At 47.1% G+C, this 21,284-nt stretch overlaps 1 protein-coding gene across 1 annotated transcript in view; it reads left to right on the top strand.

Moving 5' to 3' along the window:
* Positions 1 to 21,284, top strand: part of LOC119162950 (muscle calcium channel subunit alpha-1-like) — a 1,445,695-nt gene that overhangs the window by 596,455 nt on the left and 827,956 nt on the right. The window contains exon 14 of the mRNA XM_075882643.1: positions 11,285 to 11,510. Coding sequence (XP_075738758.1) covers positions 11,285 to 11,510 — 226 coding nt within the window. The remainder of the gene's footprint in view (positions 1 to 11,284; positions 11,511 to 21,284) is intronic.

The following is a 21,284-nucleotide window of genomic DNA, read 5'->3' as shown; positions in this document are numbered from 1 at the left end:
TCAGTAGATGGCGCATCTGAAAACACAGATAATTCTACCTGCGCGCGAGCGAAGTCAATTACGGCGTGGTGCCGTGACAAAAAATCCCATCCTAGTATCACGTCGTGGGCACAAGTGGTCAACACGAGAAACTCGATGTGGTACAGGACATCCTGAATGATTACTCTCGCTGTACATGCACCGACTGGTCGAATAGGTTGCGAGCTCGCGGTATTCAGCAATACGTCGGAAGGCGGCATCGTTACTGAATGATTACTCTCGCTGTACATGCACCGACTGGTCGAATAGGTTGCGAGCTCGCGGTATTCAGCAATACGTCGGAAGGCGGCATCGTTACTTTTCGTATCGAACGGCAGAGTTTTTGACTCATCACAGATACAGCGACACCCGTGTCAACAAGCGCAAGAGTTCGTAGACCTTCAACAAACAGTTCCAGAACGTTTGTGGGGGACGGGCGAGGACTTCTACAATGTGACGATTTCGCAGCTCGTGCCTCCGGAGCTGCGGCAGTCAGTTTTCCGTCTCTGCGGGGTTCGGTCGGCGACGAAGCGGGGACGGAGAACGGTAGCGGCGTGGTGAGGATGAGCGACGGGGACCGAATGGTCGGTAGTCGGCTGCAGGGTGGTGGTCTATTTTGGATGGGGACGGGTCGCGTTGCACTGATTGTCGGTCGTATTGACGGGGAATTTCTCGTTGCGCGTTGTACGGGGCCGGGAAAGAGTCGTTAGAGTACCTTGGAGCTGCAGCCGGGCCCGTTGCGAAGCGCTGGCGACAGAAGCGCGCCACGTGGCCTGGATATCCGCATGCATAACAGATCGGACGATTGTCAACTGTGCGCCAAGGGTTTCCATGATAGCGCTATTGTGTTGCTGGAACTGGCGTCGTTGGTACTCGTAGAGGCTGGGGAGTCGGCCGAAGTGGAGGTCGTGGTGGAGTAGCAGCAACAGCAGCGTAAGTCAATGGCGCGGTGACAGGTGTAGTCTGAGAGACGGGCGGCAGTGTCTCAGATACCTGCGCCTGTATTACCTGCCTGATGGCGGGCGCGAGATGCTCAGAAGAGGGTTCCGTTGCCGGTTGATACGACAGACACGAAAGTTGTCGGGCCACCTCCTCGCGCACATATCGTTTGATTTCCGTAATGATTGTGTTGTTGTCTCCACCTAGGGTCAATGCCGCGAGAGTTTCGTCGGTAGTCGTTGGCCGCCGTGTCATGACCCGCTGCTTGCGTAATTCCTCGAAGCTCTGGCAAAGAGTGGCGAGTTCAGACACGGTACGGGGGCCCTTGGCCAGCAGCATCTGGAAGGCGTCGTCGTCTATCCCCTTCAAGATGTGCTTGATCTTGTCTGCCTCGATCATTGAAGGGCCAAGGCGCTTGCACAAGTCGAGCACATCCTCGATGTAGCTTGTGAAGCCTTCCCCCTGAAGCTGTGCGCGTCCCCGTAGGCGCTGTTCGGCACGGAGCTTGCGTACCTCGGGGCGACCGAACACATCGGTAATGCGTAGCTTAAAGGCACCCCAAGTGGCGAATTCCGAGTGGTGGTTGTTAAACCAGAGACTCGCCACCTATTTCAGGTAGAAGGGTACATATTGAAGCTTCGAAGGGTCGTCCCACTTGTTGCTTGCGCCTACCTTTTCAAATGTCGACAGCCAATCTTCTACGTCTTGGTCATCGGTACCGTCGAAAAAAGGTGGATCGCGCACGCGTAGCGAAGTGGGCACGATGACCATCGGAGGCTGGGTCGTACCGTGCTGGGTGGTTTCTTCAGCCATTTCTGGGATGGCAGGTAGTTTCCTGTTGCGGAGTTCTAGGTTGAAGTACCCCGCACCTCCACCACTCTGGAACGGGGTTTATTGGCACAAGTAGCACCTGCACGGTAGGTCTATTGACGCGGAAAGCGGGCGGCAGCAACGGACTCAGGAATCACAGCCATCGGGCAAACGCTCGTGCTTCGCTCCTCCTGCTAAAGGCGTGACCCACTGCGGCACATATTCTTCTTCCTCTCTACACCAGGCTTGATGAAATGCTTATCGGCGAGCATGGTAGATGCTCGCGCAATGCAATTAGTACACCACCGCCACGAGTACCTGTGCGGTCTTTTCGAAAAAGGCAAAAATTCGGCAAGTCTGTTAAAACTTGGCGATCAGTGACATCGCTCCTCAGCCACGTTTCAGTCAGTAACAGTATATCGCTAGCGGTTGATAAAACTTGGCTTGACACCAAATCACGCTTTGGAAGGAAACTGTGCACGTTGGCATAGATTATCAAAAGTGACACACAGTTAGCGGAGCAATCAGTAATTTTCTGTTTGCCACACGGTAGCTGCTATGCGACTTCCTTGACTCCGTTAGAAGCAGCGTCAAAAACATATTTCTTAGACCCGATGAATAAGGTTTGGAAGCGAAGCGAATACGGGACTCCTTTGTTTTTAGCAAATGCTAGAAGATCCCTGCGTGAATTCTGAACTTGCGGCGAGGAATCTTCACCGATACTATAACTAGTGTTCTTAAGCATACGTCCTCTCGAAAGGATATTTGTTTTAGTTTTATGGTACGCAAATTTAACTATTAGAGGGCGACAGCGGTTGGGTGAATGACGACCAACGCGATGTGCCCGTTTGATTTCTTTTGGGTCGATGTTTACCTGGAACCCCTCACGGCACAGATCAACAATCAGACCTTCTGCCTCAGCAGTGGTTTCGGGGCTGGAAAACTCGGGAATGCCATAGAAAATGAAATTGTCCCGTCGTGATCGACTATCAGCATCCTCGATACGTGCTTCCAGCTTAGAAATACGATGCGAAGCTTCTTCATTAGCAGTGCGCATCACCACCATTTCGCTTCGGATAGGCGCAAACGTCTGGTAGTGACTTTCAAGGGTACTTAATCGTTCACTCAAGTCCGCTATACTTTTGTCGGTAGTGATAATCTGGGTTTTTAGGCCCTGAATTTTGGTAATTAGCTGGTTCTGTCCCGTGGTTAGCTTTCTTAATTCGGTTAGTATGTTTTCAGAATTGTTAGGACAAGGATTTGTTTCCACATCGCCGGCCAGAATCAGCAAGTCGCATATTACATGCAAACACTTAACAGCAATGGTAATACAGCAATGTGGGCTCGGCATCTGCAGTGTACCAAAAAATAGTTACTAGATTTCTTAGCAAATAAAGCGTAAGGTTCACCAACCTGCATTGCAAGAGCAAAAGGTTTAGCACAGTGCGCAAAGGCACAGTCATCGGGCCCACAAAGCTGCGGCAAAGGTCGTGCGCTCTTTATGTACACTGGGTGCGCTGCCGTTGTTGACGATGGGGCTTGCCATCCTTGACTGAAGACCGGAGGCCACCCTGGCCACCCTCGCTGCGGCGGGCTGTCCGAGTAGGGCGCATCGTCGCTAAGGAGAACTGGATAGTTTCCCGGCTCTTTTGCTTGAAATTTGGCCCCACACCCTGCTGAGGCAACTGTAGCTGCGTTGCCTATCACAGGCAGTAGTATCTGCGCGGCGACGAAGCTGATAATCTGCATTGCAAGAGCAAAAGGTTTAGCACAGTGCGCAAAGGCACAGTCACCGGGCCCGCAAAGCTGCGGCGAAGGTCGTGCGCTCTTTATGTACACTGGGTGCGCTGCCGTTGATGACAATGGGGCTTGCCATCCTTGACTGAAGACCGGAGGCCACCCTGGCCACCCTCGCTGTGGCGAGCTGTCCGAGTAGGGCGCATCGCCGCTAAGGAGAACTGGATTGTTTCCCGGCTCCTTTGCTTGAAATTTGGCCACACACCCTGCTGAGGCAACTGTAGCTGCGTTGCCTATCACAGGCAGTAGTATCTGCGCGGCGACGAAGCTGATAATCTGCATTGCAAGAGCAAAAGGTTTATCATAGTGCGCAAAGGCACAGTCACCGGGCCCACATCGCATCTCGTCGGGCCCACATCGCATTGCTCGCATCTCGTCGGTGTTGCCGACGCGCCGGCTTCATTCTCGAAGGCTATCGGTGTGCTTGACTTGCACTTCGTCGGTGTCGTTATTCTTCTACTCCCGACGCTTGCGCTCGACTTCTTTGGCTCGCACCTCGTCCGTGTTGCAGGCGCGATGGTGCCATTGGCGAATGTGATGTGCTCTGCTAACCGTCGCAATGCTGGCAACGGCCGAGTTAGGTGAAATTGCTCCGGCGCATTTTTGGCGGGCGAACAAGCTTCGCTTTCCGGCGTCCTCCTCGGCGCAGATGAACGAGCCGAATGAGTGTTCAGTCGATGTACACTCGAACGTTGTGAGTTGTGGAAAGAGCGAAAAGAGAGAGAGAGATGTTACGTACGCGTGGCGAGCACGTTGCAGGCGTGGGAGAAAATGACGTCACCGGCTCTGCAAGAAAAGGTGTGACCAACTTGGCACCACCCAAACACCTGTGGTGAGGGGAGCATGGTGTGGCGCGTGGGCACGGAGACACGGGCGGACAACGTTACACAAGCTAATTAAAGAGCGCCTTAGCATCTAATGATGTATGCGGTTCAACTACCAGCGTCGTGTTCAGTGATGTGTCCCTTCTCTGTCCGTATATAACCCGTTGCGCTGCAAAAAATTCCACGATGAACATCCACGAACTCGCCCAATTCACGATCCTGCTTCAACTACCACACCGAAAGTGGCTGTATGCGCTCAATCTGTGAACTCTTGAGGCCCCATGGCTAACAACAAGATTTGTAAACGTTGCTGAGAGTACAATGGCCACCTGCAAAACATTGCATAGGTAACAACGCGGCACATAGCATGTATATTGCCCGCCACGGTTCAGCACGAGACTTACAGAGGCGAACATGCTCCCTCCTTTAACCGCTACCACTGCTACACTGCACAACATGTAATCATAGCAAAGCTCATAGCACTGCCGCCATTGTACTCAGTGGATATGGCTGCCATGACGTCATTGCTTCAAACTTTCCACATAGCACGCATGCCGGGCATGCCCTCTTCTTTATTTTCATTCTCCGTGTATTGAATGCCGTTCGTTGTACTGCGACCTTTTTTAGTATTCTCGACATGAGTACTTTTCTTCAAAGTAACAATTATATATATATATATATATATATATATATATATATATATATATATATATATATATATATATATATATATATATATATATATATTGAAATACAACGGTGCAGCTGACGCTTTATTGAAGCAACAGCAAGATGGCGCCGATCAAGAAGAGGAACGGGCTGAAGACTGATGATGGTTATTGATAGATGAGGAAGATGACGTACAATGAATTCTCACACTAATTTCCCCCGTCGACGGAAGCGGCCAGCCTGGCCGCGAACTACGCTGTGGAACGCATACAATAGGGCTTGAGACGCGAAACGTGCACAATCTCTGTCCCGCGGCAGCGTTGGTCAGTGGGGACATGAACAGGTGTGACACGGTAGTTCACCGGTGAGGTCTGTTTGATAACTTTGTAAGGGCCAAGATAGCGTGACTCAAACTTTTCGCATAAGCCAGGCGTTCGCGCAGGAGTCCACAGAAGTACATTGTCGCCAGGGCGGTAGAGAACGACGCGGTGAGTGGCATCGTAACGATGTTTGTGATCTTCTTGGCTAGCTTCGGTGTTTACGCGGGCAAGACGACGGCATCGAGCAACGCGGGACAGAAACTGGTCGCAAACGAATGGTGAAGAGTTGATGGGGCCAGAAAAGAATGAAACGTCGAGTGGTGATGTCGGTTGGCGCCCGTATACTAGGAAAAATGGAGAATAGCCTGTGGTTCGTTGAACTGACGTATTATATGCATACGTCACAAAGGGTAGTATGGCATCCCAATTGCGATGGTCCGGTCGGATATACATGGACAGCATGTCACACAGCGTGCGATGAAATCTTTCCGTTAAGCCATTGGTTTGCGGGTGATAGCTAGATGTTGTTTTATGAACTGTTTTTGATGCTTGAAGAACTTCACTGAGCGTGCTTGAAAGAAATGCCTTTCCCCGGTCGCTCAGAAGGACACGAGGGCCTCCATGACGTAGATAAATAGCATTCAAGAAGAAAGTTGCTACTTCCGAAGCACTTCCTGAAGTGATTGAGGCCGTCTCAGCGTACCGGGTCAAGTGATCAACCGCGGTGACGATCCACCTCTTGCCGTCTGATGTAGTTGGGAGGGGCCCGAAGAGGTCAATTCCGATGACAGAGAACGGCTCTGATGGACAAGGAAGTGATTGTAGGGTCCCGACTGGAGCAGTAGTGGGCCGCTTGCGGTGTTGGCAAAGTGCGCACGAGGCAATATATTTAGCTACTGTCGTGGAAAGACCTGGCCAAAAAAATCGACTGCGGATGCGTTCGTATGTTTTGTAGTAACCCAAGTGTCCTGACGTCGGGTCGTCGTGGGAAGCGCACAGAACTTCAGTGCGTAGTGCGCGTGGTACGACGGGAACCCATCGGTGGCCTTCCGGGTGCAAAATGTATCGATATAGCACATCGTCCTCCAGCATGAATAGTCGGAGTTGTTTCCGGAGCCTGGCATTAGGGGAAGACGAAGCACCGGTAAGCCGACCATTGATGTCAGTGCAATAAGAATCGGCTCGCTGGTGAGTAGCAAGTGCTGACGGACGGGTGGATGAAGGTAGGGAAGAAATTGATGATATCGACGAGGCGTCCTCCGTATAGCCAATTTGACAAGGGGATGTGACGTGCTCAGAAAACTGCGGCAAAGGGCATCGTGACAAAGCGTCGGCATCTTGATGTTGTCTTCCAGTCTTGTAGATGACGTCAAAGTCATAAGATTGTAATCGGAGAATCCAGCGGCCAAGTCGTCCCGACAAGTTTTTGATTGTGGACAACCAGCAAAGAGCATGGTGGTCTGTCACAACAGTAAAATGTCGACCATGTAGGTACGGACGAAATTTTTGGATGGACCAGACAACAGCCAAGCACTCTTGTTCGGTTATCGAGTACCTCTTCTCTGCAGTGGTCAGAGTGCGGCTTGCATACGCGACAACTTTCTCGCGAAAGGCATGGTCGCGCTGGAGCAGTACGGCGCCGATTCCTTGTCCACTCGCGTCAGTGTGTAATATCGTAGGTGCCTTGTCATCGAAATAACAAAGCACCGGCGGGGATGTCAGTGCCTGCTTGAGTTCTTGAAATGAGGCTTCGCATTGATCATTCCAATCGAAGGAACCGGTACTAGCAAGGAGCTTGTGGAGAGCAGCGGCAATAGTGGCAAAGTTGCGAATGAAGCGGCGAAAGTACGATGCGAGTCCAAGGAAACTGCGTAGTTCTTTGGAACGAAAGGGTCGCGGAAAGTTGAGGACTGCGGAAATTTTGTCCGCATCGGGCTGGATGCCATCTTTAGTAACGAGATGTCCTAGAACTTTTATAGCTGTGTTGCCAAAATGGCACTTCCTTGTGTTTAGTTGAAGTCCAGCGTTGGAGAGACATGTGAGCACTTGATCTAGGCGTTGCAGATGATCATCAAAAGTGGAAGAAAACACGACGATATCATCGAGGTAGCATAGACAAGTTTTCCACTTGAGGCCACGAAGAACAGTGTCGATCATCCTTTCAAATGTGGCGGGAGCATTACATAGACCGAATGGCATTACGTTAAACTCGTACAGACTGCCGGCGTAGAAAAGGCGGTCTTTTCTTTGTCTGCTTCGTCCATTGGTATTTGCCAATACCCGGACCGAAGGTCAAGGGTGGAGAAGTATTGGGCGCCTTGCAATGAGTCAAGTGCATCATCTATACGGGGCATCGGATATACATCCTTTCGGGTAATCTTGTTGAGCGCGCGGTAATGAACACAAAATCGTACCGATCCATCCTTCTTTTGTACCAACACAACGGGTGATGACCAAGAACTGGTAGAGGGTCGTATGATGTTTCTGTTTAGCATATCGGTCACGTTCTCCTCGATGATTTTGCGCTCAGCCAAGGAGACTCGGTAGGGACGACGGCGTACAACAGTCTGACCTTCAGTGTCGATGCGATGATGCGCAACTGTGGTCTGTCCTTGTGCCGAAGCATTGGCGTCGAAGGAGGCCTGGTGTTTCCTGAGCAAATTCAGCAACGCCTCACGCTGAGAAGCAGAAAGGTCAGGATTTATCCCGGGAGCAAAGGAGGAGGAAATAACAGACTGGGCCTGTTGTGGCTGAGCTGTCAAGGCGTGAAGAGAGACCAAAGATACCGGTTGGGTATCCACATAACATGACACTGCAGAACCTTGGGGTAGGAGGACGGGCTCTGGGGTAGGGTTCAGGCCAATGATTATCGCTGCACTGTCTTTGAACCGCACCAGGCTGGAGGGGACTACAACGCCGCGAGCTAGACAGCTGCTGGAAGGGGTGATAAGGACGTCATCATTCGCAATATTCGGAGAAGTGATGGTGATGAGTTGCTCTTGACCCGGGAGCAGTATGGATTCGGAAGTTGTGAAGAAACGCAATGGTTTTTCGTCGACGCGTTCGCTGCAGTGGTCGGTCTCGGTCATTTCGACTACACGTTGACGGCAAGAAATTAATGCAGATGCTGATGAGAGAAAGTCCCGACCTAAAATTAGTTCATGAGCACATGAAATTAAGACAGCGAAGGTGATGTGATGAAGAATACTATCAATGAAGACACGCGCTGTACATTGGGCCGATGGTCTAATTATTGCTCCATTGGCCCCAATCAAAGATGATCCAAGGTAGGGTGTCTTCACTTTCCGCAATCGAGAACACAAGTCGGCACGCATAACTGAAATAGTTGCTCCCGTGTCCACCAAAGCCAACACCCGCACACCTTCCACAGTTACCAATAACATGTTTGACGGTCGTTCAGGAGGACTTGGGTCAGTTCGCCGCGATGCAGTTTTCCCTCCAAAAACTGCACTGTTTAGTTTTCCGATCGCTGGGCAGCCAGTTGAGAGACAGGCCGAAGTGGTGAAACAGAGCGTCGGAGTGGCGAAGGGGAGCGTGGTCGGGATGCACGTGTATTGTTGGTCGTGTTGGAAATGCGCACAGAAGACGGTGATCGGTGGTTGGAAGGACTGTCGGCATAACGGTAGTAACCACGAGCACATGTGTCGTCTCGTTCAAAAGCGGCATAACCACGACGTTCATCTTGCTGCCGACGTCGACAGACCCGGGAAATGTGTCCTCGAATTCCACAGTAGTAGCAAATAGGACGTGGGGCCCGCCAGGAAGAATGGTAGGTAGGGTTCGGTGGACGGGTGACTAGAGGTGCGAGATGTTCGTGATCAGGTACAGGTGGTGGTACTTGAGACGGCGAGGGTTGCATTGCAGCGATCTGTGCATACGAAGGGGGTTGGGCGCATGGTGGAGCACGGTGGGTGCTTTGAAACGCTGACATTTCTTCCCTAATAACTCCACGCAGATCGCTAGAGGAGGGTTGAGCGGGAACGTTGTTAGAAGGAGGTAAATTGTAGGCTTGCAATTCCTCACGAATTATGGCTCGAATGATGGATCGGAGCTCCATACTGTTTGCCAGGGGGTTCTCAGAGAAGTCGGGTCGTAGGCGGATTGACTGCAAGGTATCAAGCCGCTGGCATACCGAGACGACGTCGGAAACCGTCGAAGGGTTGTGTGCGACGAGGGCGTTGAAAGCGGTGGGTCCGATACCCTTCAGAAGGTGCCGGACACGATCACCTTCTGGCATGGTGTCGTCGATACGGCGGCAAAGTGCATCCTCAATATAGGAAGTGTAGGACTCACCGCAATGTTGAACGCGTTCTGCCAGTTTCTTGCGAGCAACTTCTGAACGGACGGTCGGTGTACCGAAAATGCGTCGGAGCTGGTCTTTGAAGGAAGACCAATCGCCGAAGTCGCTCTCATGGTTCAGGAACCACGTCTTGGCAACCTGAGAGACGTAAAACTGGACGCGTGCTAATTTCGATGCCTCGTTCCAGTTGTTGTAAACACCTACGCGGTCATAGTTGTCGAGCCAGTCTTCGACATCTTCGCCAGGCAGACCGGAGAAGATTGGAGGCTCCCGAGGGGGGTTGTTGACCGGGCTAGGGTTGGCGGCTGGTGGTTGCGCCGGCGGGTGGTTCGGTTGGGCTTGCTCTTGGGCCATGGTCCTCTGCTGGCGCAAGCGACGTCCCGAACGGAGCTCCAGGAGCTGGCTTTGGATGGAGAGAGGTCGAAGAGATCGGGAAGCACCTTCCACCACTTGAAATACAACGGTGCAGCTGACGCTTTATTGAAGCAACAGCAAGATGGCGCCGATCAAGAAGAGGAACGGGCCGAAGACTGATGATGGTTATTGATAGATGAGGAAGATGACGTACAATGAATTCTCACAATATATATATATATATATATATATATATATATTTCGTGTCAGTTCTTCAAAACTGTCAGTAAGACATTCGTTAACAAAAACCCTTGTTCCGCCGCTGCCATAGCAACCCCATTAGCTGCGTGCAACTTGTGCTAAAAATAGCCAAGCCATCGCCCCGCCTATGAGCAGTGGCTGCCAGGCTTTTGCAATGACTGCAAACATCATGCTCTTTACACTTCGCTGAGTGATTTTAACACATTATGAGTGACGCGTACCCCTGAATCATTGGTTTTCGTGCTGTCCAGTGTCGTCTAAAAGCGGTGTGTGTAAAAATAGCACGCGCGCCAGCGCTCTTTTCATCAAGGTTTGCTGTTACTCATCGACGAAGTCAAAATAATTAGTTTGAGGTAATTCACCACAGCGTCCAGCATAGACATAAACAATGTTTGCGCATAAAACCCCAGCATTTATTTTAATTTGCCCTTCCTTTTATAAGTAAGGTCACCGATTTGCTTACACTTCACATATGTAGCACCTTCAAGCGTTTTGTGTCGACAGCTCCACATTATGTTCTGTGGATCAGCCAGGGCAGGATATCTGTCGCATAAGCGGCAATAACTGGCACAATCTCGTTCGATAGGAAGATATGCAACAGCTGCATCTTTACGTTAGTTACCTACGGAGCAGAAACCTGGAGACTTAGAAAAGGGTTTAAGCTCTATGGAGAATGGCTCAGCAAACAACGAAAAAAGAACGATAGGTGTATAACCCTAAGAGACAGGTACTTAGCAGAGCGGGTCACGGAACAAACATCATAGTTTAAATCAAAAAAAAAAGAATGGGAGATCACGCAGCGCGTAGTCAGGACAACCGCTGGTCAGCTGGGGGGAAGGCAATTACCTGAGAGAAAATTAGTGTGGGCTGATGGGATTAAGAAGTTTGCGTGCAGCAAGCACAGGACAGGATTCTATAGCGGAGCGTGGGGTCAGTCTGGCGATAATTGTGTGTTATTTTTGTGTGTGCAGACGTGGCGAACATGTTCTTCGTGGTGCTGTTTACACTGGAGATGCTGCTGAAGCTGTACAGCCTCGGTCTTCAGGGCTACTTCGTGTCGTTGTTCAATCGATTCGACTGCTTTGTGGTGATCAGCTCCATCTTGGAGACGGTCTTCACCTACACTAACATCATGCCTCCGCTGGGAGTCTCCGTGCTTCGCTGCGTGCGTCTGCTGCGAATATTCAAGGTCACCAAGTGAGTATAATTTCACGTAAGAATAAGGACTCTGCTGGACTGCGTGTTCCGAAACATGTGTTTGGAACACCAGGTGCATGCGTAAGGAGGCGGTTCCACTAATGCCATCTTGTTCGAAAGAAGACACCAAATGGCGCCACTCATTCACGTTTTCTAGAGTTACTGCATACACAGTAAAAACTTTTACACCCAGAAGGGTGTAAATGAGCTTGTCCCATGGACGACAACCTAAGGGTGTTAATTCAACACCTTCCAAAAAGGGTGCTTGTCCATGCACCCTTAGAATAGGGTGTACATGTAAAAAACTGTAGGGTGTTACTAAAACACCCTTAAAGTAGGGTGCCTTCAAAGTCGATCACTTCTTTAACAACCACTGAGGAGGGTGCGAGAAGGGTGCACAAGGGTGTTGAGTGCCCATAGCAAAGGTACCAGTATTCTTTTAGACTGCACTAATAAATATCAGCATGCACTGATTACACACTACTTGAAGAAAGTGGTCCTGATTATTAATGGTGTGCCACCTGTCGAGCTCCATTCATTGCGTGTGGGCAAAAATATAAACACGTACAATCGTGTATGAACTTCTGCCGTATATATATATACATCACAGTATAAGCATAATGCGCGTTACAGAAAGCTAAGACTTGCTGCCCTTGCATATTGCATTTATTTAATAGGCAAATAAAGCTTATGAACTTTTCTTCTGCCACACAACATGGTCACCAGATGTGTAACATGTTCACGTGTACGTACACTACACACGCAGCACCTCAAATGTTTATTATATTTTCAGTTTCACTTTACTGACAATTCTTTGAAACATAGAATTACACTGGTTTCAGATCAGTATACTGCTTCAAGTACACAGAGACTTCAAATGAAATACACGCTAATTTATCCCTATATTTCTTTCAAGTATCTACAATCCCAGTGCTTTCCAGTTTAATACTCCTTCATGTACACAATCGGTTAATAGGAATGAAATACAGGCAAATATATACTTATAAATCTTTCAAATATATACAATCACCATGATTTCACTATATACGCCTTCATGTACACAATCGTTCCCAAGAAGCGATGCACACGAAAATATATACCGATAGTGTTTTCAAATGTATACGATCACAGTGGTTTAAGCTTTGTATTCCTGGATGTATAACAATTGGTTATGAGAAATGATGTACATGCAAACATATATGGGTTTTCGCACATATGACTTTAGCGAATACTTAAAAAACCAATACAATGATCAGAAACAAAATAAGCTAAAAACAAACACAAAGCTGAGTCAGGACACACAAAAACAAAAGAGGTAATGCATAATCATGGCTAATGACACAGCTGGGTCATTTTAGGCCAAATGTCCCAGCCATTTTGGTGACCATCTCAAGGGTATTCGAAAAACTCGTGCTGCATTGAAAATAGTGAACTTCTGGAATATTTAGGAGAGGAAAAATATTTGGTCACGTGGCTGCCTTCTGAACTTCCAGAAATGCCATCTAAGTGTTGTATGTGAAAATTTTATTTTAAAAGCACCGCCCCTTCTTTCTATATGAAACTCAGACTACGTATTAAGTAACAAGAGTTTAATTTGGGCGAGTTGGTTCATCGTGGTTCTGTGCTAGTCACAGTGCGACAACTTCAGGAAGAGACAAAAAGGACAGGAAAGAGCACCGATTTTCAACTGAATTTAGCGAATGTGCTACGAGCACCTTTATACGGAGTACAAGAACAGTGCTCATGCGCGATGACACGTATGACCACTACAAAATAATATTAACTGAGAAAAGAATACTACCACTCAGACAGGATAAGTGAACGTGCAGTGATGCACGAATCATTGGCCTTTCTGATCAAAAATACGTCTACAAGCTTTAAATTGGCATTAATAAACCTATTCTCGTCACGAATGGTGCAAGATTGACTATTTCTGTTGCTATATTGTACACACACTTTTGAAAACTTGCAAGAAGTGGAAAACAACACGTTAACATCATATTTGCTGGCTATATTTTTTATTTGTGAGACACGTTATGTGGTATAACAGTCAAAGGTTTTTGTCATTCTGTTTTTGTTGGTCCTGTCTTCTTTAACTTTAATTTCTGCTGGAGGGTTTCACAAACTGGTGTGACAATTTTGTTGGGATATCTAGCATCTTTTAGTCTTTTAATCTGGTTTTTAAGCCTGACCTCACCCTTGTGCTAACGTTACTTCTGAAGGGTCTCCTGAATACATGTGGTGTCAATTCCTCTTTTTACTGGTTTTGAAAGCCCACTATCAAAAGGCAGAACATTCTTAGCACTCCTGGGCTGATAGCACCAGCCAATACCCCAACAGCATCATCACACTCGTTTGCAAAACCCTCCTGCAGAAAGTAAAGTTAAAAAAACAGGACCAAAGGAAAAACAGAATGACCAATGACCTTTGAATGTTACACGGTACTACATACATAAGGTGTCTCACAATTTTAGGAAAAGAGCCAGCAGATATCATATTGTTGTCTTCCACCCATTGCAAGCTTTCAAAAGTGCATGTATTTACAGCAACAGGAATGGTCAATCTTGCACCATTCGTCACTAGAATAGTTTACTGAACGCCATTCTAATGTGTATGAGATACCGCTAACATGTGGAAAAATAAACATAGGACAAACTGGGCAACGCTTCAATGATCGAGCAAGACAGCATGCTTTAAGTGTTAAGAAGGGCTATAGTATTTTCATGGCCGGACACCTTAAAGAATGTAAGTGCAGTACTAGGTTTCATAAAACACGGTTTTCAAAAAAAAAAACAAGGAGAAAAAATGAGAGATTTTAGAAATTTTTATCAGGAAGGCCAAGGATCAATGCATCAGTACACCTTCACTCATCTTTTCCGAAAGAGAGTATTCTTTTCTCGGTTAAAAGTATTTTATCATGGTCACACACGTGTTGTTGCAGATGAATCCTGTTCTTGTGCTCAGTATAAAAACGCTTGTAGCACCTTCAATAAAACTCAGTTGACAGCACTCTTTCCTGTCCTTCTTGTGATAAGATTTTTATTACGCAAAGAATTTTATTTTTCTACAATTTATTATAATGATGTGTTTTCCTTGTATCACAACATGGAGCAAATTGCATATTAATACGGACCAAAATCACAATTTTGTGACATTCGTGATATTTTCTCGTTAATTTCAGCAGCTTGAGAGGTCTAAAGATATTTTTTCCTCAAAATATACTTTTTGTGAAGTAAGTTTTCACTGCACAGATATTCATACAAAGTGCAATATTGCAATAAAAAATGCAAACATAACACATTGTGGCTTGATTCTTGGAAGCGAATGTGGCAAAAAAATTGCACTCATATAATTGAGCTTCAAATACCTTACACAAGCACATTTACTTAACATGTAGACCGAACTTGCTTCAGAAATAATAAGCGTTAGTTTTAAAGTCAACTTTTCTACAAACAGCACGCAGACGGCATTATGCCAGGAAGTTTAGAAGCCAGCCACACAAACAAAACTTTTTTTTCTCGCTGAAATGTTCAAGCAGTTAACTGTTTTCAAGGCAGTAAGTCAGCACATTTTCTTTCAAATACATTTCAGATGGTCGCCAAAGTGGCTGGGATGTTTGGCATAGAACGGTCCAACTATATTTAAGCAAAATAACTTACAAAAATAACAATATTTATTCAGCTACCATGACCACACTAGAAAAAGTTCTTCAGGCATTGTGACACTAAAATTTTCAGCGTCGTACTGCCTGAACAACTTCTTTGATAAACTCCAAGCTCACGCCGAGAAAAAGCCGCTCTGTCGCGGTGGTTGTTGTTAAAGGCCTTGCAGCCGTAGACAACGTTGAAAATAGAAAAAATCAACTCATCAGTGCTGTCACTCCTTCTTCGACATTACTGACACGGAAGATTTTTAGGTCATCCAAGTGGAGGTTCAGGAACTAGGATTGCTCTGGGCTGTGGTTGGGGTAGACTACGCAGGGCGTCAGCGGCACCCTCTCGTCCTGTAATAAGAGCAAATATGATTTCTCATAAAATCATGTTCGTGCTGTTCCGGCAGCACCATGCATGAAGAATGTGTAGTGCATATCTTTTGAAATGGCGTAAAATCGAAATTACACTGAACTAGAAGCATACAACCCATGCATACATTCCAATAATTTCGTATGATAAAGTTAAGATAGTTTTCCAGCATACAGCAAATTTCCGAATTGAGGTGAAGTGTCAATTGAATTGACATGACTGTCAATTCAATTGTCAATAGACAAGGACAAATCACAATTGACAATAGACAAGGACAACTCAAGTGGTGCAATGGCTCCATTTTCACAACAATAGTGGGAAAGGGCTGAGCGAAGGGTTCCTATTAGTACAACAACAGGCCCAGATGGCTTTCCAAATATGCTGATAAAGACAATAGGTCTGAAGTCTAAGCAGGCTTTGAGAGAGGCAGTGAGCAAAATATTAATCGATGGTGAAGTTCCCGATCGATGGAAACTTAGCAGGATGAGCATGATCTCTAAAGGAAAGGAGGACAAAGCTGACATAAACAACTACCGTCCTATAACAGTGACATCAGTGGTCTACAGGCTGGCGATGCAGATTATAAAGGAAAGACTGCAGGCATGGATAGAGATTGAGGGGGTGCTGGTGGAACTGCAGAATGGGTTTCGGAAACACAGGAGGTTAGAAGACAATCTGTTCTCACTGACGCAGTGCATCGAAATAGCAGGAAAGGAACACAGGCCCCTGTGGCTAGCATTTTTGGATATCAAGGGAGCGTGCGATAGCGTGGTTCAAGAGGAATGGTGGGGAATGCTGGACACACTAGGCGTGGAACATATAGTCACTAATCTTTTAAAGGATATTTATAAAGGTAGCAAGGTAGTCATAAAGTGGGAAAAACAGGTATCCAAGCCTGCAGAGGGGGCTTAGGCAGGGGTGTTCCCTGTCAACCTTGTTATTCATGATTTACCTACAAGGATTAGAGGCCAAATCAGAGGGGACTGGACTGGGCTTCAACCTCACTTTAGTCAAACAAGGAAAGCTCATTGGTCAGGCACTACCAGCATTAATGTACGCAGATTATACAGTGCTAATATCCGAAAACAAGGAAGATTTGCAGAGATTGATGGGCATGTGTGGTAATGAGGGAGATAGGTTAGATTTTAGATTCAGTAAGGAAAAATCAGCAGTCATGATTTTCAATGACAACGAAAGTAGTGAGCTTAGAATACAGGAGGTCACGCTAGAGATAACAGATAAATACAAATATCTGAGCGTGTGGATAAGCAATGGTACCAAGTACCGGAGGCAACACGAAATATACGTGACGACTAAAGGTAACAGCTATGCAGCAGTGATGAAAAATAGGGCACTGTGGCATTAAAATAGGTGTGATGTTGTGAGAGAAACATGGAAAGGGGTTAAGGTTCCTGGGCTGACGTTCGGCAATGCGGTCTTGTGTATGAGATCAGAAGTTCAAGCAAGATTAGAAATTAAGCAACTTCGAATAGGTAGGCTTGCTTTAGGAGCGCACGGGAGTACACCAAATCAGGGAGTAAAAGGTGATATGAATGGACATCACTTGAGGGCAGGGAAGCTAGCAGCAAGATAAAATTTGAGAAGTGATTGAGAGAAATGGGGGAGGAGCGTTGGGCTAGGAATGTTTTCAGCTACTTGTACATGAAGAATGTCGCTACAAAATAAAGGAATCGAACCAGGAAATTTACTGGTAAATACTTAGAAAACAGTAGGTGGCCAAACCAAAAATAACTATCGGTTAAGAAGAAAGTGAAGAAAACGGTGACTGACATGTGGAAAATGGGCATGATTAAGAAGTCCGCACTAGAGATCTATCGAACCTTTAAGCAGGAAACTGCCAAGGAGAGGATCTATGACAATACTCAGGGTAGATCTCTACTGTTTGGGGCCAGGACGGGAGTACTGCGAACCAAGACATATCGGGCCAAATACGAAGGGGTAGACACAGTATGCAGTGCGTGTGGAGAGGAAGAAGAAACTACCAAACACTTGATAATGTTCTGTAAAGGGCTCCACCCTATAGTTCAGGATGATAGCGCAGAGTTTTTCAAAGCACTGGGTTTAGGGACGGGAGGACAAAATAGACTTTAAGCGGGTAGACTTAACTAGACGGAGGTTATCTGATTGGTGGCTAAAGTCAAGGCACGAGTGAAAATAAACTTTTCACTGCAAAGTACGAATCCTCAAACTCACTTTTTAAAGAAAAAATTATAAATCTAGTTTTTGGTTCATTAGGTATTACGGCTTGGTGGGGCTAGCCACCGCCCGATCTAAAGGGTACAGCCATATCCATCCATCGATCCATCCATTCATCCATCCATCATATATATGATGAAAAGAGGCGAGATGGTGGTGCTTGGAGTGTTGAGTTGGTGGAACACACAGACCGATGCATGGACGGACGCATGGATGGCTGCACGGATGGATGGACGCATGGACGGGCGCAAGAGCGGATGCATAGACGAAAGCAGGGACGGACGCACAGGTGAACGTGCAGACGCACGAACAGACGCACGCACGGACGGGCAGATGTACGCACGGCTGGTCACACAGATGGATGCATGGACAGACGGAAGCAAGAACGAATGAATGGACGGATGCTTCGCCCCACTCTCCGTCATTCACCCGTCGATATGCGGCCAAAATTGCAGTATAAGGATTGTTTCTTTGTGACAGTAACAGACAAGTCAGCATCAAACCGAAAGTAGGTTGAGTATGCCAAGCAGTTGTGTACGCCACAAATATGCCAACAGTGCATTTACGGGAGCTAGAAATACCCCGTGGATATGCTGCCATGGTGAAGCTCCTTATAGCGTGGCTTGTGCGTCCGTCGTTGCAGTGCGTAACCACCAGTGGCACAAGCCTGAAAGAGTGGTTCTTAGAATTTCCGCTGGGTGGCGGTACTTGTATATGAAGAATACATGATGAAAAATATGGTATATGGTGGTACTTGAAGTGTTCACTAGATAGACGGATGAACGGATGGACACACAGATGCACGGACGGACTGATGGACAGACAGACAGACAGACATAGGGGCCGGACGCATGGAAGAACGGACGAATGGACAGACAGGGGTACGGCCGCATGAATAGACGTACAGACAGACGTATGGACAGATGGACGCACTGATGATCACAGGGCTGTACGGACACACAGACCGACGCACGAACGCATGCAAGCAAGAACGAATGGACGGACGGGAGCACGGACGGACTGACGAACGCTTCGCCCCACCAATCATCATTCATTCCGTGGATATGCTGAGATTTTTGTTCTTTTAATTGTGAAGCATTTCTTAGCGAACTTTGGCGATCTATCTATATCTATCTATCTATCTATCTATCTATCTATCTATCTATCTATCTATCTATCTATCTATCTATCTATCTATCTATCTATCTATCTATCTATCTATCTATCTATCTATCTATCTATCTATCTATCTATCTATCTATCTATCTATCTATCTATCTATCTATCTATCTATCTATCTATCTATCTATCTATCTATCTATCCGCTTGCGTTTGGGTGCTCTCGTTGTCTACACCTTTACTTGGCGGGAACCAAAATTAGCATGGGAGGGTAAGATGGTTTGACTAATATGACGCGTTGGTCAAGACATGAATAATGTCACGATTCCGTCACGTACGTCGTCAAACGCCTCAAGGGGAAGAGATAGTGCGCCTGAAGAGTCCGTTGATATTAAAGACGATAGTCTTCCTTGTGGACCTTCGACCCAAAAACTTTGGTCTGTGTGTGTATATTTGTCTGTTTGTCCGCCCTTAACGGCACCGGGTATTTGAAACGACTAACCCTATCCACAGCGCCCACCAATGTTGCTCAAGATTTAGCGTTCATACTTGTGTAATTGTCAATTAAAATTGAATTATTGCGCATGTATGGGGCACCATAACAACACGTATATATTCTGCATGTGCTTCTTTTACTAGAAAAGGCATACATAATAATTTTAAGGACTGTAGCGCTTATCACGCTGCGCTGACCATGCAATGCTTGCACGAAAAGGCGAGTGTTTCCAACGCTTTGCTAAGACGAGATGGTGTTGGCACCTACCCGTCGCCTTGCGTTCTACACCTTATCACCTCTGAGACGGGCGCGCACACCCGTCTCAGAGCCATGCGCTTTGTTTTCGAACAAAACTGCCAGATGGCGCTCATGTCTCACGTGCGACGTGACTTGATGCGCTCGTTCGCTTCCGGTGCACGCTCGAGGCACTCTAATGCAGCGCCTCCTGAATAGCATCCACCCATTTTCTTGCGCAGAACATCAGATTAAAGTTTTGTTCACTTTCTCCACATGCAAGACTATCGTCTTTCGACGACATATGCAAATTGACATCAAGATACAGGGCCATTTTTTTGCGCCCGTTTATGGCGTGCTTGAAGGGTGCACCTGCCAATGTTGCCAGCGCTAGAAAACGGAGGCGCGTGCTTCTTGAGCGCTCGTCTGTGACACTGATCCCTCTCTTTAAAACTATTATCCCCTAATACTCAAAACAACAGAATTGAGCGTGAAAAATCACCGCACAACAAAATTCCGTAACACAGTGCGTCGCTCGTGAAGCGTCACATTAACAACGCCACACTTTTACTATTTCACATAAAGTTTGATTTCACAACACATGAACCATAACCAGTTGAACATGAGTACAACGTCTATCCCACATTTCAAACAACGCAGACGTACAAGGGTCTCTCTTTACAACACTTGTGCGATCACATTGATCACATCACGTAACCACAACAGAGACTTCGGCTCACTTGACACACACTTGTGACACAGGATAACAATAATAATTGATATGTGGGGTTTAACGTTTCAAAACCACCAGATGATTATTAGAGACGACGAGTAAAGGGCTCCAGAAATTTCGACCACTTGGGGTTCTTTAACGTGCACCAAAATCTGAGCACACAGGCCTGCAACATTTTCGCCTCCATTGAAAATGAAACCGCCACAGCCAGGATTCAATCCCGCAACCTTCGGGTAAGAAGCTAAGTACCTTAGCCACTAGACGATCACGCCGAGACCAGAATAGCAATAATATTAACACCATTTATTGCGTTCAACACTGTCAACCACGTGCATATCTAACCGAAGCTCCCGTCCTGTGTACTTCGTGCAGCACATGCGTCTTTTCTTGCGGTGCTCACTCCATTCCTATTTATTTCTCTTCTTTCGTAATTAGCAAGCTGTCTCAAGCGAGTCGTATCTGAGGTGGTGTCTCTGCCGTCAGTGACACTTTCGACGCTTCTAAGGTGTCATCACGTTCATCCAGTCGTTGCTGGTTCTTCACCAGCTTGTGCCCGAAGTGACACCGAGCCTGACTGACCGACCCCGTCACCTTTTCGCTCTTGGTTGACTGAGGTCATTTCGCTGCAGCTCCAACTACACGGCACGTTTTCTCGACCAACATGATGACCTCCCGTTTCGCTCTCTTTTGTACCCCGGCTTCACCTGGAGCTTGTGTGCAATACGTCGCGGAATGCTCCTCCACTGTCTCTCGCGGACCCTGTGTCAGTGAAACCTCTGTCTTCGGGTCGTCCCCCAAACGCTCTAGATCGTTCAGTCCTCGTGCTCCGTCGATGTTTTCTATAATGGGGTCGTAAAGGGGGGCTGTCATACACAGGGCAGTAACCTTCCTGCTGAAGTAGGGTGTCTCGACCTCAATCTCAGCTTCGGGAAGCATCCGAACTGAACCGTTAA

This window comes from Rhipicephalus microplus, unplaced genomic scaffold (genome assembly GCF_043290135.1).
Source record: "Rhipicephalus microplus isolate Deutch F79 unplaced genomic scaffold, USDA_Rmic scaffold_13, whole genome shotgun sequence".
NCBI classification, from domain to species: domain Eukaryota; kingdom Metazoa; phylum Arthropoda; class Arachnida; order Ixodida; family Ixodidae; genus Rhipicephalus; species Rhipicephalus microplus.
Note: the sequence above shows the minus strand (reverse complement) of the source record. Positions and strands in the feature narration are given on the sequence as shown.